At 44.4% G+C, this 13532-nt stretch overlaps 1 protein-coding gene across 2 annotated transcripts in view; it reads right to left on the bottom strand.

Annotated features, from left to right (window-relative positions):
• The window catches only part of LOC106578541 (partitioning defective 3 homolog), a 566386-nt gene that overhangs the window by 325034 nt on the left and 227820 nt on the right, over nt 1-13532 (bottom strand). For both annotated transcript variants that reach the window (XM_014157480.2, XM_014157481.2), the window contains exon 5: nt 12613-12750. In XM_014157480.2, coding sequence (XP_014012955.1) covers nt 12613-12750 — 138 coding nt within the window. The remainder of the gene's footprint in view (nt 1-12612; nt 12751-13532) is intronic.

Genomic DNA, 13532 nt, shown 5'->3' with positions numbered 1-13532 from the left:
AAGGTGATGATGAAATAAGCTGGAGCAGGTTGAGATGGAGGTGGAGGGAGATTGAGGGAGAGAGAGCGAGAGCAATGAGAGAGAGAGAGAGAGAGAGATGGAGAGAGAGAAACAATGCCTTTCACCTCTTAAAGTAACCTCGGCATAGTTTCACTTGATGTCGTCAGCTTTGACGTGCATGGCGGAGATGTCTCCCCTCTACACTTCTCCAGATCGGTTTACTGTCAGAGAAACAGTCCAGACAGATTGTTGCTGTTGTTCATTCTGAAGGGCCAAATGAAGGAGGTAGGAAAAGCTGCCTGAGTGGTAATCAGGTGTGGCGAAAGGGAAGAAGAAAAAGATAATCGACATGAGTGCAAGACAGGTGTGTGTTTGTCTGTGTGTGTTTATGTATGTGCCTGTGTCCATGCATTTAGACATATGAAGGAGACACAGAAAGGGAGTGGCTCTTTGAGCAACACAGCCTATTGATTGCTAATGACTACTTTAACACAAAGGGAGGGATATTGACAGGTAGACCTGCTATCGGAATCACCAGTCCCCCTCCCTCCCCACTCTCTCTCTCAGAGCGGCGGAGGCTAGCTGGGGGTAAATTAGTCCTGAGAAATAAGTATCAGACAGGCTGCAGGGAGAGCCCAAAACGGCGCAGGAACAGCCCAAAACGGTGCAGGAACAGCCCAAAACGGCGCAGGAACAGCCCAAAACGGCGCAGGAACAGCCCAAAACGGCGCAGGAACAGCCCAAAACGGTGCAGGAACAGCCCAAAACGGTGCAGGAACAGCCCAAAACTGTGCAAATGAGATAAGCCAAATAAAAGTGGCTCCAAAACGTTCAGCAGAGTTGGCTATGAGTTAGGAAAGAAGAGAAAGAGAGAGAGAGAGGGAGAAGAAGAGAGAGACTTTCAAGGGGACTGGGAAAGGCCAAAGGGACAAACTGTGTGGGAAGATATCTGAGAGCAGGGGACTTTAATTGTGCTGCTTCTGATGCTGTTCGCATTAACAGCCTGACGATTGTTATGCCTTTATAATGCAGTCCCAGCCATAGGCCGTTTCCGACACGTAGGCTACAGTCCCAGGGAGAAGCGATTGTCTGGGCCATTATGTCTCAGATTAAGTTGTCAAATTAAGGCAGAACTTTACTGGTGTGAAGGGCGAGAGGAAGAGGTGAAAAGAATTCTGAATCCTAATAGAGCGAAAATACATTACAGTAAGAGGAGAAGAGAGCAGACCCTGGGTAAAAGCTGTTTAACTAGGCCTATTTACTTTAAAAACTAGTAGAACTACAGTGTTTGGAAAATACCCTCCTAATCTTTGTGTATTTGATAAGACAATAAAATATATGTGAAATGATAATGGAATTACACTGTAAAAATAGAAAGTCTCAAAACACCATGATTGTGTAATGAAACCATGAAAAGTAGTGCATCAAAGCTGAGATCTGGTGTTTGGAGGGTGTTTGAATGTAAACCCAATGGAAGTGTTTTAATACTCAGAATGTGTTTTAAAACAGAAATGAAGTACTCTAAAACACCCAAAGTGGTTCTTTAACCTTAATATTGGTGTTTTTAAGAGAGTGTTGTGAAAATACTTAGTGCATGTAGTGCATGTAAAAGGCGCTTCAAAACACAAACTGTCTCCCATACAATCAATGGTTTATAGCCTAAATATTGATTGATGATAATGGATACAATTGTTCTATGCTTTATTTAGACAGATTAGAAAAGGGAAGGGCAGCAAGATCGTACATTTTGTTGGAATTTTACCCACTCGACCACACAGCAAGAAATGATTCTGGGGTAGCAGAATGACTCATGGCACATGTGACCTGTTGGTCACCACCTAACAATGACCGTATCATGACCTTAGAAGTGACCACTGACCAGGATGAAAAGGTGAGGACAGAGGAGTGTGGGATGTATCTGTCATCTTAGGAGGAAGACGGCAACAAGACCCTATCCCCAAGCACCATGTTAACCCTGTCCTGGGTGTCCCCAAGCACCGGTTTGACCCCAGGTGACTGGAACCCAACACTTTACCCTCACCATGGCCACCTACTTATGTTGATGGGTAGTGGATCCTGTGTCATAAATAGGATCAGGAAATACTCCAGACCTGGTGACTTGACCAGGAACGACTCTGGTCTCAAGTTAAAACTTTTATTGGTCAGGAAAACATTCCTGTCCGCAGTTAAAACATCTCAGCAGTAGTCTGACTCTGTCTGACAAATGACTGCTGCTCCCTCCCTCCCTCCCTCTCCTCTCCTCTCCTCTCCTCTCAGGGGGTTGTGGAGTGGCGTTGTGTTAGTCCATTGTGCCGGCAGGTTAATGGACTAGAACAGTTCCAGCTCACTGGCTGGTCTTCACAGGAGAGCAGAAGAGGGGAGCGAAGAGGAGGGGAGAGGAGAGGAGGGGAGAGGCACCGGTGCTCTTTGAACACAGACACACAGCCACTCCTCCCTCTAGCAGGTGCTGGGCTGGTGGGAATGAGAGAAACATGGGTGGAGATAGAGGGGGCAGTGGTCTGGGAGAAGGAGGGAAGGGCGGGGAAGAAATGAGGAATGGAGGGAGGCTGGAGGGTACTATAAAACAGGTAAAAGAGAGGGAGGGATGGGAGGAAGGAGAGATAAAGGGATGGAGGGGCAGTTGCCGAGGGGAAGAAAGGAGTGAGGGAGGAAGGGATGAAGGGAGCCTGGAGAGTTTGGTAAAAGAGGTCAAAGAGAGAGATGCTCACTCAGTTCTGCATACAGAATGACAAGTCACCCAGACACATTCCTTTGCCCTTGAGCAGCTCTGAATGAACGCACCTCCTGAATGCTTACCTACCTACCTACCTACCTACCTACCTACCTACCTACCTACCTACCTACCTACCTACCTACCTACCTACCTACCTACCTACCTACCTACCTACCTACCTACCTACCTACCTACCTACCTACCTACCTAGAGTCAAGGTCAATAACACAACGTCTCTCAATTCAACGACAGCCTCAGCAACTAGGCCTGTTGGGGGTTGGGAGGGAAGGAGGGAGATGTAGCCTGTTTGTTTGCTTGACTGAGCAAGAGAAGAAAGCAAACCATGCTTGATTGATCAACATGTGCTCCGACTCACAGCACAAGCTAGTATCTTTCGAACTCAGTCTAGGGAGAGATGGTGAGCTAAGCCACGCTAAGCTGGCTAACCAGGAGAGAGAGAAGCTTGGTTGGGAGCAGCTCAGTGCTGGGTAGTTAATTAAGCGAGGAAAGCTAATTTGAGGCTAAGGCTGTATTGTAGTGCTGTATGTGACTCTCTCTCAGCAGAACTCTGTCTCTTGTGAGCTGCCATTTACATTATAAGGTAATTACGCAGAGGAGAGCAGAGGCCCCCCTCGACAGAGAGGAGAGGCAATGTGGCATTGGTTTCTGTAAAAATAATCCTCTATTTTGAACACACAGCAGCACCTACTGGCCAGGTCCACCGGCTGGGTTTAAAACCCAATAAGAAAAGAGAAATAGAGAGAGTGAGCGAGAGCGAGAGTGAGAGAGAGAGACAGAGAGAGAGAGCGAGAGACAGAGACAGAGAGAGCGAGAGAGAGAGAGAGAGAGAGAGAGACAGAGACAGAGAGAAGAGAAGAGAGAGAGAAAGAGAGCGAGAGAGAGAGAGAGAGAGACAGAGAGAAGAGAAGAGAGAGAGAGAAAGAGAGCGAGAGAGAGAGAGAGAGAGAGAGAGAGAGAGAGAGAGAGAGAGAGAGAGAGAGAGAGAGAGAGAGAGAGAGAGAGAGAGAGAGAGAGAGAGACAGAGACAGAGAGAAGAGAAGAGAGAGAGAAGAGAGAGAGAGAGAGAGAGAGAGAGAGAGAGAGAGAGTGCGCACATTTGGTAAGTCTTTACTGACTGAAAATGGAATTCCTTTTGTCTGCTTCCCACTAAATGAAGTGAGAACTATGGGACAAGTGCAATCCCTGCTTTGTAGACACTAGATACCAACCAATAATTGATTTCAGTGGTTTGGAATGTGGGAGCATCCTTCCTCTTCACTCCCAATATCTCTGCAGTATACTTCCCATGACCTGCCGATCATCACATATCCATCCTGATAGATCAGCTGATCACACACGCAGACACACACACACACACACACACACACAAAGACACACACATGCACACGAACAGGCATGCAAACACGCACATACTGTACACACACACACACAAACACACCACCGATTGCACTGCCAAAGAATCCATGTGCAACCACACACCACCTGTAATTACAATTCTCTATGCAACACACACCTACATCTGCAGGGCCAGGGAAAGGTTACACTCAGCTAATAAAGAAACCGATATATTGCATATTGAGACAGAACAGAGAGATGGAAAGAGAGGGGGAAGGGTGGTACAGTTCAAGGAGGGGGTATGTATAGACAAAGGGGAGAAGAGGAGGAGGTAGGAGGAGGAGAAGACTGTGATTCACCTGTTTCCATAGCATTCGGTAAAAGGTTCCATTCAGTAAATGCTGCCTGTTATGTGTAAAGTATTTGATCTGCTCTGGTTGCACCTGACTGAGCTAACAGTGCCTGCAGCATGCCATAGGGTTCTCAGGCTGTGTGGGATCCACAACAACCAATACTTAACCTCACAACATATCTGACCACCTTAACTAAGTAAATGCTCATTTTAACCTCCGATGGCCCGGTAACTTTCTCAACCACGAACAATTGGAGTGAAAGGTCATATTCAAGTTCACGATGGTGTACCCATTCTAAATAACTCTCCAACAGACAAAGGTTAATGCCTAGAGAGAGATGCCAGTATGGACTCTGAAACATAGATTCTTCTTTATTAAATTAAGCGTCTTTGATCTACTAGGGGAAATAATGAAACAAACGTGATCTGAGACCATCCCTCTCACTACTCACTCATGCAGACAGCAGGGCAGGGGAGCATTTTGTTTTCAGATAGGAAGAAACAAACCCCACAAGGTGGTGCAGCTCCATTCAAGAGCAGAGCACATGAACATTCTCCTGGCTGGCACTCTGACCAAAGCTTCTATCAGATTCTCCTCTTTCTTTTGGCTCTCTGGCTCTTCATGTAACACTGAATTTATCTGACCACTGAAGGGCTGGACAGTCAGAGAGAAAGGGTGGATGGACTAATTGTTTTTTTATACTTCATAACAGATTTAAATGTACAATTTCAAAGTTAGGCTGATCCTTCAGTGGACCTAACCAAGATGTTTTTGGGTTGAATATGTCTGTTATTGACACCATGTGTTAGTCTCACCCCTGTGTAGAGTTCATAAAGGCTGTCAGATAGTCTAAGCCACTGTGAAGGAGAAGCACTCAGCCGGGCCATCTCTCACTCTCTCTTTCTCCCCCTCCCTCAATCTCTCCCTCTCCACTCTGCAAGTCAGTAGATCCCATTAGCATTCATCAACAGGGATAATGGGGCAGCGTTAACGACAGCTGTTTATTTAAAGAATAACTCATAAGGCCTTGGCGTTTATGGCTTGATAAAGAGATGCGATTTACAATAAGCTGTACATAATGCTCTGGGAAGTGCTTCCCAAGGGCCTTGATGGAAGCATTTGACACTGCTGTACTGTATAGCCACAAAAGCAAAGCATGTGTGCAAATTTAGAGTACACAGAGGCATAGACACAGACAAACAAATCACATTCAACAAAAGTGAGCTATACTGTAGCTGTGTTATAAATTCCTGCTGTTTTTAACAGGGATCTATCCCTTCCCATGTCTGAGGAAAGTGACCTATTTTAAAGGGCCAGTCTCTTGCTTCATGGCCACTCTAAAGGGCCAGTATATGTCCCAAATAGCACCCTATTACCTACATATGGCACTACTTTTGACCAAAACCCAAATGTTGTGCTATTTAGGGAATAGAGTGCCATTTGTGATGCAGGCCCAGTCGGTTGCTTCTTGAATGAACATGCTTCCTGTTTAAAGGGAGAGTAGAGGAGCCACACAACGCCTCTGTGTCCGTGTCTGACTGAACAGAATAGAACAGCATCTCTAATTCATAATAAGAGTGGGAAGGAAGGGCTGATTAAAAATGCATTATAAAGTGGCACTTTATACGAAATGGTTCAGGACACAGCGGAACGGAGTGTAAGTTGTTCAACAGACTGGGGCCCTCGTCCCAAATGGCCCCCTATTCCCTATGTAGCACACTACTTTCGACCAGGGCTTTGGTCAAAAGGTGTGCACTATGTAGGGAATAGAGTGCCATTTGTTAAGCAGACAGGGACAATTAAAGGGCACAGAGGAAACTGTGAGGACACGACTAAAGCAACATTTCCGACCTTCAAAACAACAATTTAAAGATGATCTGTGAAACACTGTGCTTTTATGTAACATCTAAATATTAACTGATCTACTAAAGATGTAATGCAGAAATATTATCTCATTGAATCCAGAGTAAAAAAATGGTTGATTATTTAAAGGAAGAATAACAGACATCAGATAAATACATCATGATAAACAAATAATTGCTTTCATTTCACTTATTTTCTTTTCTGTGTGTGTTTGTGTGTGTGTGTGTGTGTGCGTGTGTGCGCGCGCGCGCGGGCGTGTATAGGTGTGTGTGTGTGTGTGTGTGGGTGCGTACTCATTATCTCCACTCAGCTTTGCCGATCATAACAGTGTGATGTTTTAATGAACCATATTTTTATCTCGGGCCTTGAGATAATACATTGGCAACCACCCGGCCATCACTGAGAAACAAGGACAGATATCATAACAAAGGGAGGGAGGCTGATTGCTAAGATGACAAAAACCCTGACAATGAATGTGATTTCAACCCAGGTAGAGATGCAACCTCCTCCCCTGAATTAAAACACATTGTGCAGTATACTGTATGCAATAACACCAGTTGTATGTATGTTCACTGTATGAACAGAGTGTTTAAACAAGCAATTCATTGAGGTGATTCTGGAGCCATCGTCATAAACGAGGAGCTTCCTCCAGCATCATAAAACAAGCCTCAACACTGATATTAAGATGCAATAAAAATATGATGCATAAATCAATAGTGTAACAGTGAGGGCAACAGCAAGGCCCTCCATTTTCCTAACGCCCATCCTGGTCTATGCCTCAGAGTACTCAGGCTGCCACAGCTTCCAGTTAACCCAGAGAGGAGAGCCTGATGGTTGGGTTGGGATAAAGTGGAGTGGGCCTGACTGGTTTTTGTCTATGTGGCGGCTTGGCGTGACGTGTGGAATTTGGAGGCAGGAGGAGCGTGTAAAGACACTGGTCTAATGCAGTAGGATGAATCCCAGAAGCCATTGCCGCCACCTGTCTTGGAATGGCCCCCGTCATTCCACATCACTACTTTCCCTGGGAGGAGAAGGAATGGTGGAGAAGGTGGGGATGGGGGTTGAAGAGGAAGATAGGAAGAAGAGATGGAGGGAGGAGGGGCAGTTGGGGTCTGTATTCTAATGTGGTTTCACCCATCAGCCTAGGTCAACATCACAATGCATGATGGAGCCGTAGGGGAGGTGGGGTTTGGTTGGATGAGGAGAAGAGGCTGGATGAAATGAGGAGTCAGAGGGCCTGAAAATTGGAGTACTGCTGGAGGTCCTTGCCTGTGACAGCTCATCTGGGTCACAATACAGCTGTAATGGTGGTGTGGACTCCAAATGGATGACTCTGTCAGTTATGCCTGGGCTGGTGGGGGCTGGGGCTCTGACTGAAGGACTGCTCCACTGGATCAGAAAGCTCCAGAAAAACAGCCCCCACTGGGAGAGCTGATTGGCTTCTCCATGCAAGATGGCTCTCCTTAATGATGATGCATAACCCAAGGCGGGATTGGATTCGGCAGCGCAATGCAAGGCAAGCTGGCCTACTCTATCTGGGTCTGCACTACATAGTGCACTACCTTTGACCAGAGACCTATGGGCCCTTGTCAAAAGAAGTGCACTATGAAGGGAATAAGTGGCTATATTTGTTGCACACATTAGTGAGAGTCCTGTCCTGTTTAAGTGATATGTGGTAGAAGTTCCCGAACAATTAAATATACATAGGGGACGGATCAGAGTGGCAGCGGGTCTTAGTAATATGTAAACATGTCCATTTGATCCGTTCTGCCCTGTAATCACAGCCATTTTGGAAGCCTTTGTTTAGGCCTCTATAAGTGCAAGCGATTTAACACCAGAACCACTGGGCTTACGAGCAGTCATTCTGATTGCAACAGTCTAACAGTGCAATTAATGCATTTCATATATGCTAAGACAACAATATTAATTTGGTTATGTAAAAAAAAACTATTATAACACTATCATTTTTCGTTTATTTTACTGTAGGCTATATGTAAAAACTCAAACCAAAAAACACCAAAATTCAGGGGATCAATCAATCTTAGTCGAGGAGTTTGTTTGTTACGACTATGAAACAGAAAGCATCAAGTGCATTCAGAAAGTATTCAGACACCTTCCCTTTTTCCACATTTTGTTAAGTTACAGCCTTATTCTAAAATGTATTACTTTTTTTTTGTTTCATCAATCTACACACAATACCCCATAACGACAAAGCGAAAAAAGGGTTTTAGAAATGTTTGCAAATGTATAAAAAATAAAAAAACAGAAATACCCTATTTACATACAGTTGAAGTCGGAAGTTTACATAAACCTTAGCCAAATACTTTTAAACTTTTCACAATACCTGATATTTAATCCTAGTAAAAAGTCCCTGTCTAAGGTCAGTTAGGATCACCACTTTATTTTAAGAATGTGAAATGTCAGAATAATAGTTGAGAGAATGATTTATTTCAGCTTTTATTTCTTTCATCACATTCCCAGTGGGTCAGAAGTTTTCATACACTTAATTAGTATTTGGTAGCATTGCCTTTAAATTGTTTAACTTGGGTCAAACGTTTCGGGTAGCCTTCCACAAGCTTCCCACAATAAGTTGGAGGACTTTTGGCACATTCCTCCTGACAGAGCTGGTGTAACTGAGTCAGGTTTGTAGGCCTCCTTGCTCACACACGCTTTTTCAGTTCAGCTTTTTCAGTGAGGTCAGGGCTTTGTGATGGCCACTCCGATATCTTGACTTTGTTCTCCTTAAGCCATTGTGCCACAACTTTGGAAGTATGCTTGGGTCACTGTCCATTTGGAAGACCCATTTGCGACCAAGCTTTAACTTCCTGACTGATGTCTTGAGATGTTGCTTCAATATATCCACATAAATTTCCTGCCTCATGATGCCATCTATTTTGTGAAGTGCACCAGTCCCTCCTGCAGAAAAGCACCCCCACAACATGATGCTGCCACCCCGTGCTTCACGGTTGGGATGATGTTCTTCGGCTTGCAAGCCTCCACCTTTTTCCTCCAAACATAACGATGGTCATTATGGCCAAACAGTTCTGTTTTTGTTTCATCAGACCAGAGGACATCTCTCCAAAAAGTAAGATCTTTGTACCCATGTGCAGTTGCAAACCGTAGTCTGGCTTTTTTATGGCGGTTTTGGAGCAGTGGCTTCTTCCTTGCTGAGTGGCCTTTCAGGTTATGTCGATATAGGACTCGTTTTACTGTGGATATAGATACTTTTGTACCCGTTTCCTCCAGCATCTTCACAAGGTCCTTTGCTGTTGTTCTGGGATTGATTTGCCCTTTTCGCACCAAAGTACGTTATTCTCTAGGAGACAGAACGTGTCTCCTTCCTGAGCGGTATGACAGCTGCTTGGTCCCATGGTGTTTATACTTCCGTACTATTGTTTCTACAGATGAACGTGGTACCTTCAGGTGTTTGGACATTGCTCCCAAGGATGAACCAGACCTGTGGAGGTCTACAATTTTATTTCTGAGGTCTTGGCTGATTTCTTTTGATTTTCCCATGATGTCAAGCAAAGAGGCACTGAGTTTGAAGGTTGGCCTTGAAATACATCCACAGGTACACCTCCAATTGACTCAAATTATCTCAATTAGCCTATCAGACGCTTCTAAAGCCATGACACAATTTTCGGGAATTTTTCAAGCTGTTTAAAGGCACAGTCAAGTTAGTGTATGTAAACTTCTGACCAACTGGAATTGCAATACAGTGAAGTCAAATAATTGTAAACAATTGTTGAAAAAATTAGTTGTGTTAAACACAAAGTAGATGTCCTAACCGACTTGCCAGAACTATTAGTTTGTTAACAAGAAATTTGTGGAGTGGTTGAAAAACGATTTTTAATGACTCCAACCTAAGTGTACATAAACTTCCAACTTCAACTGTCAGTATTCAGACCCTTTGTTATGAGACTCGAAATTGAGCACCAGAGCATCCTGTTTCCATTGATCATCCTTGAGATATTTCTACAACTTTATTGGAGGCCACCTTTGGTAAATTAAATTGATTGGACATGACTTGGAAAGGCACACCCCTGTCTTAATAAGGTCCCACAGTTGAAAATGCATGTCAGATCAAAAACTAAGCCATGAGGTCGAAGGAATTGTCTTTAGAGCTCCAAGACAGGGTTGTGTCAAGGCACAGATGTGAGGAAGTGTACCAAAACATTTCTGCAGCATTGAAGGTCCCCAAGAACACCGTGGCCTCCATCATTCTTAAATGGAAGAAGTTTGGAACCACCAAGACTTTTCCTAGAGCTGGCCGACCAGACAAACTGAGCAATAGGGGGAGAAGGGCCTTGGTCAGGGAGATGACCAAGAACCAGATGGACACTCTGATAGAGCTCCAGAGTTCCTCTGTGGAGATGGGAGAACCTTCCAGAAGGACAAAAATGTATGCAGTACTCCACCAATCAGGCCTTTATGGTAGAGTGGCCAGATGGAAGCCACTCCCCAGTAAAAGGCACTTGACAGTCCGCATGGAGTTTTGCCAAAAGGCACCTAAAGACTGTCAGACCATGAGAAACAAGATTCTCTCGTCTGATGAAACCAAGATTGAAATATTTTACCTGAAAGCCAAGTGTCATGCCTGGAGGAAACCTTGCACCATGGTGGTGGCAGCATGCTTTTGGGATGTTTTTCAGCAGCAGAGACTGGGAGACTAGTCAGGATCGAGGGAAAGATGAACGGCGCAAAATACAGAGAGATCCTTGATGAAACCTGCTCCAGAGCGCTCAGAGACGGAACCCAATCGAACATCTCTGGAGAGACCTGAAAATAGCTGTGCAGCGATGCTCCCCATCCATCCTTACGGAGCTTGAGAGGATCTGCAGAGAAGAATGGGAGAAAATCCCCAAATACAGGTGTGCTAAGCATGTAGCTTCTTAGCCAAGAAGACTCAAGGCTGTAATCGCTGCCAAAGGTGCGTCAACAAAATACTGGGTAAAGGGTCTGAATACTTATGTAAATGTGATATCAGTTTTAAAAATGTTATACATTTTCAAACATTTCTAAAAACCTGGTTTTGCTATGTCATTATGGGGTATTGCGAGTAGATTGATGAGAGGAAAAAAAGCTATTGAATCCATTTTAAAATAAGGCTGTAACGTAACAAAATTTAGAAAAGGGCAAGGGGTCTGAATACTTTACAAATGCACTGTTTGTGTGAAATTAGTTTCGGTACAGGTCAAGTTTACGTTCAGTTTTGAGGCAATTATCAGGGTGATTATCAACTGGGCACAGCACCTTCACTGTCAGGAGAAGGAGCGTAGCAGGCCCTACTGTCGGGAGGAGGCGCAGCGGGGGACAACCACTGAAAAAAATGACACGCCCTCTTAAAACTAGTTATAACTCCACTTCTTTTTGTGATATTAAGTTTCAAAACAACTGCAGTGTGTTATATTAACTTATTAAGGAAAGTCAAGGACGAATATTTCAAAATGCCGGAGTAATAAAACAATTAAATTCATGAGTAGTCCAAATTAGTGCTTTAGCGGTTCTAGTGATGAAACATCTAATATTCATTAATATGAAGTAACAAACAAATGCCTAGCTGCAAACTTATATCACCCTTACTCTCTCTCCCCATCACTCTCTCTTCTTTCCATTTCTTTGTGTGGCGGAGGATCATTTAAACACCTCCCGCACGGTCCCGGCAGCCAGGCAACTGATGTATCGACAGACAGACAATGAAATAGCAGCAGCGGCAGGAATGTGTGAAAGACAGAGATGGAAGATGGAATAAATACTTTCCCATCGAGCGAGGATCGAGAGCTACTTGGCCCACACCTTCAAGGTCATTTATGAGCTCCACAGAGACTGTCTGCCATTTTAAGTTCCACTTTTTCAAGCTCCCTTTTCTCTCAGCCTTCAATAGGAAGACCAGTCAGTCAAAACGAGAGAAAAAAAACAGACATACTGTAAAACAGAAATACTGCAATGTTTGACTCTGAAAGCTCCATTGAAAGCACAATGTCATGTAAATGAACACTGAGGTAAGGGCCAGAGTTGGCTGGCTGACGGAACATCAGTGATGTACATGTTGTTGTAACACTAGGGTTAGGGCCAAAGTTGGCTGGATAGTTTTTCTGGTTTTCTATTACTGACTGGACTGGACTGGACTGGACTGACTGACTGGACTGACTGACTGACTGACTGACTGACTGACTGACTGACTGTCTGTCTGTCTGTCTGTCTGTCTGTCTGTCTGTCTGTCTGTCTGTCTGTCTGTCTGTCTGTCTGTCTGTCTGTCTGTCTGTCTGTCTGTCTGTCTGTCTGTGTGTGTGTGTGTGGTCCTACCTGATCCTGTCTGTCCAGCCAGCGGTCCACCATGGGGTGGTTGGCGCTGAGTGAGGAGCGGGCAGTCTCTCTCTGGAACTGGGTGGCCCAAGCTGCTGAATCACGAGGGAGACTCCGGTACGCATCTACATCCTTACCCTGCGCACACGGACGAGAGGCAATGTTTAATACCACATTTTGATACACAGTACATGCAGTATACTGTAATAAAACAATAGTATTCGATTGATACACAATATATGCAGTATACTGTACCACACCAATAGTATTCGATTGATACACAGTACATGCAGTGTACTGTACTACAACAATAGCATTCGATACAAGTCCACACACAAATCCTAATTTACCCTGCAGACATGGAGGAGAGACAACGTTTAACACACAAAGTCACACTATAATAATCTGTTAGTATTCACACAAACACACAAGAACATACATTATATTGTACATGTACTATGTCTCCAAAGTATGATGAAGTACACATCGTCCAGCGCTACTTTTCACTAAGCAATTCCATGCTGACATGACGGACAGATGCGATTGTGATGCTGTTAAATAGCTGTAATATGATTGGCAGGTAGTCTAGCTTATCTTGGCCATGAGCCACACACTGATACAGTTCATTCCTATCTCAGTACACACACATGCTAAATTCTTGTCACTAATAGCCTGGCCACGTCACCGGGAGCCGCTTGGCGCCTTGGACCACAGCTTAGCTCTACTATCATATTGAGTGTGCTTCCCAAATGGCACACTATTCCCAACATACTGCACCTACTTTTGACTGGAACCCTATGGGTAGTGCACTGTTTAGGGAATATGGTGCCCTTTGGAACGCAAAGAGAATTAAGAACCTCTCAAAAACATTTCCTGTGAAGGTGAAATCAAACACCCTCGGGCTATGCTAATTAGATCGC

The sequence above is a fragment of the Salmo salar genome, chromosome ssa19 (assembly GCF_905237065.1).
Source record: "Salmo salar chromosome ssa19, Ssal_v3.1, whole genome shotgun sequence".
Classification (NCBI taxonomy): Eukaryota; Metazoa; Chordata; class Actinopteri; order Salmoniformes; family Salmonidae; genus Salmo; species Salmo salar.
Note: the sequence above shows the minus strand (reverse complement) of the source record. Positions and strands in the feature narration are given on the sequence as shown.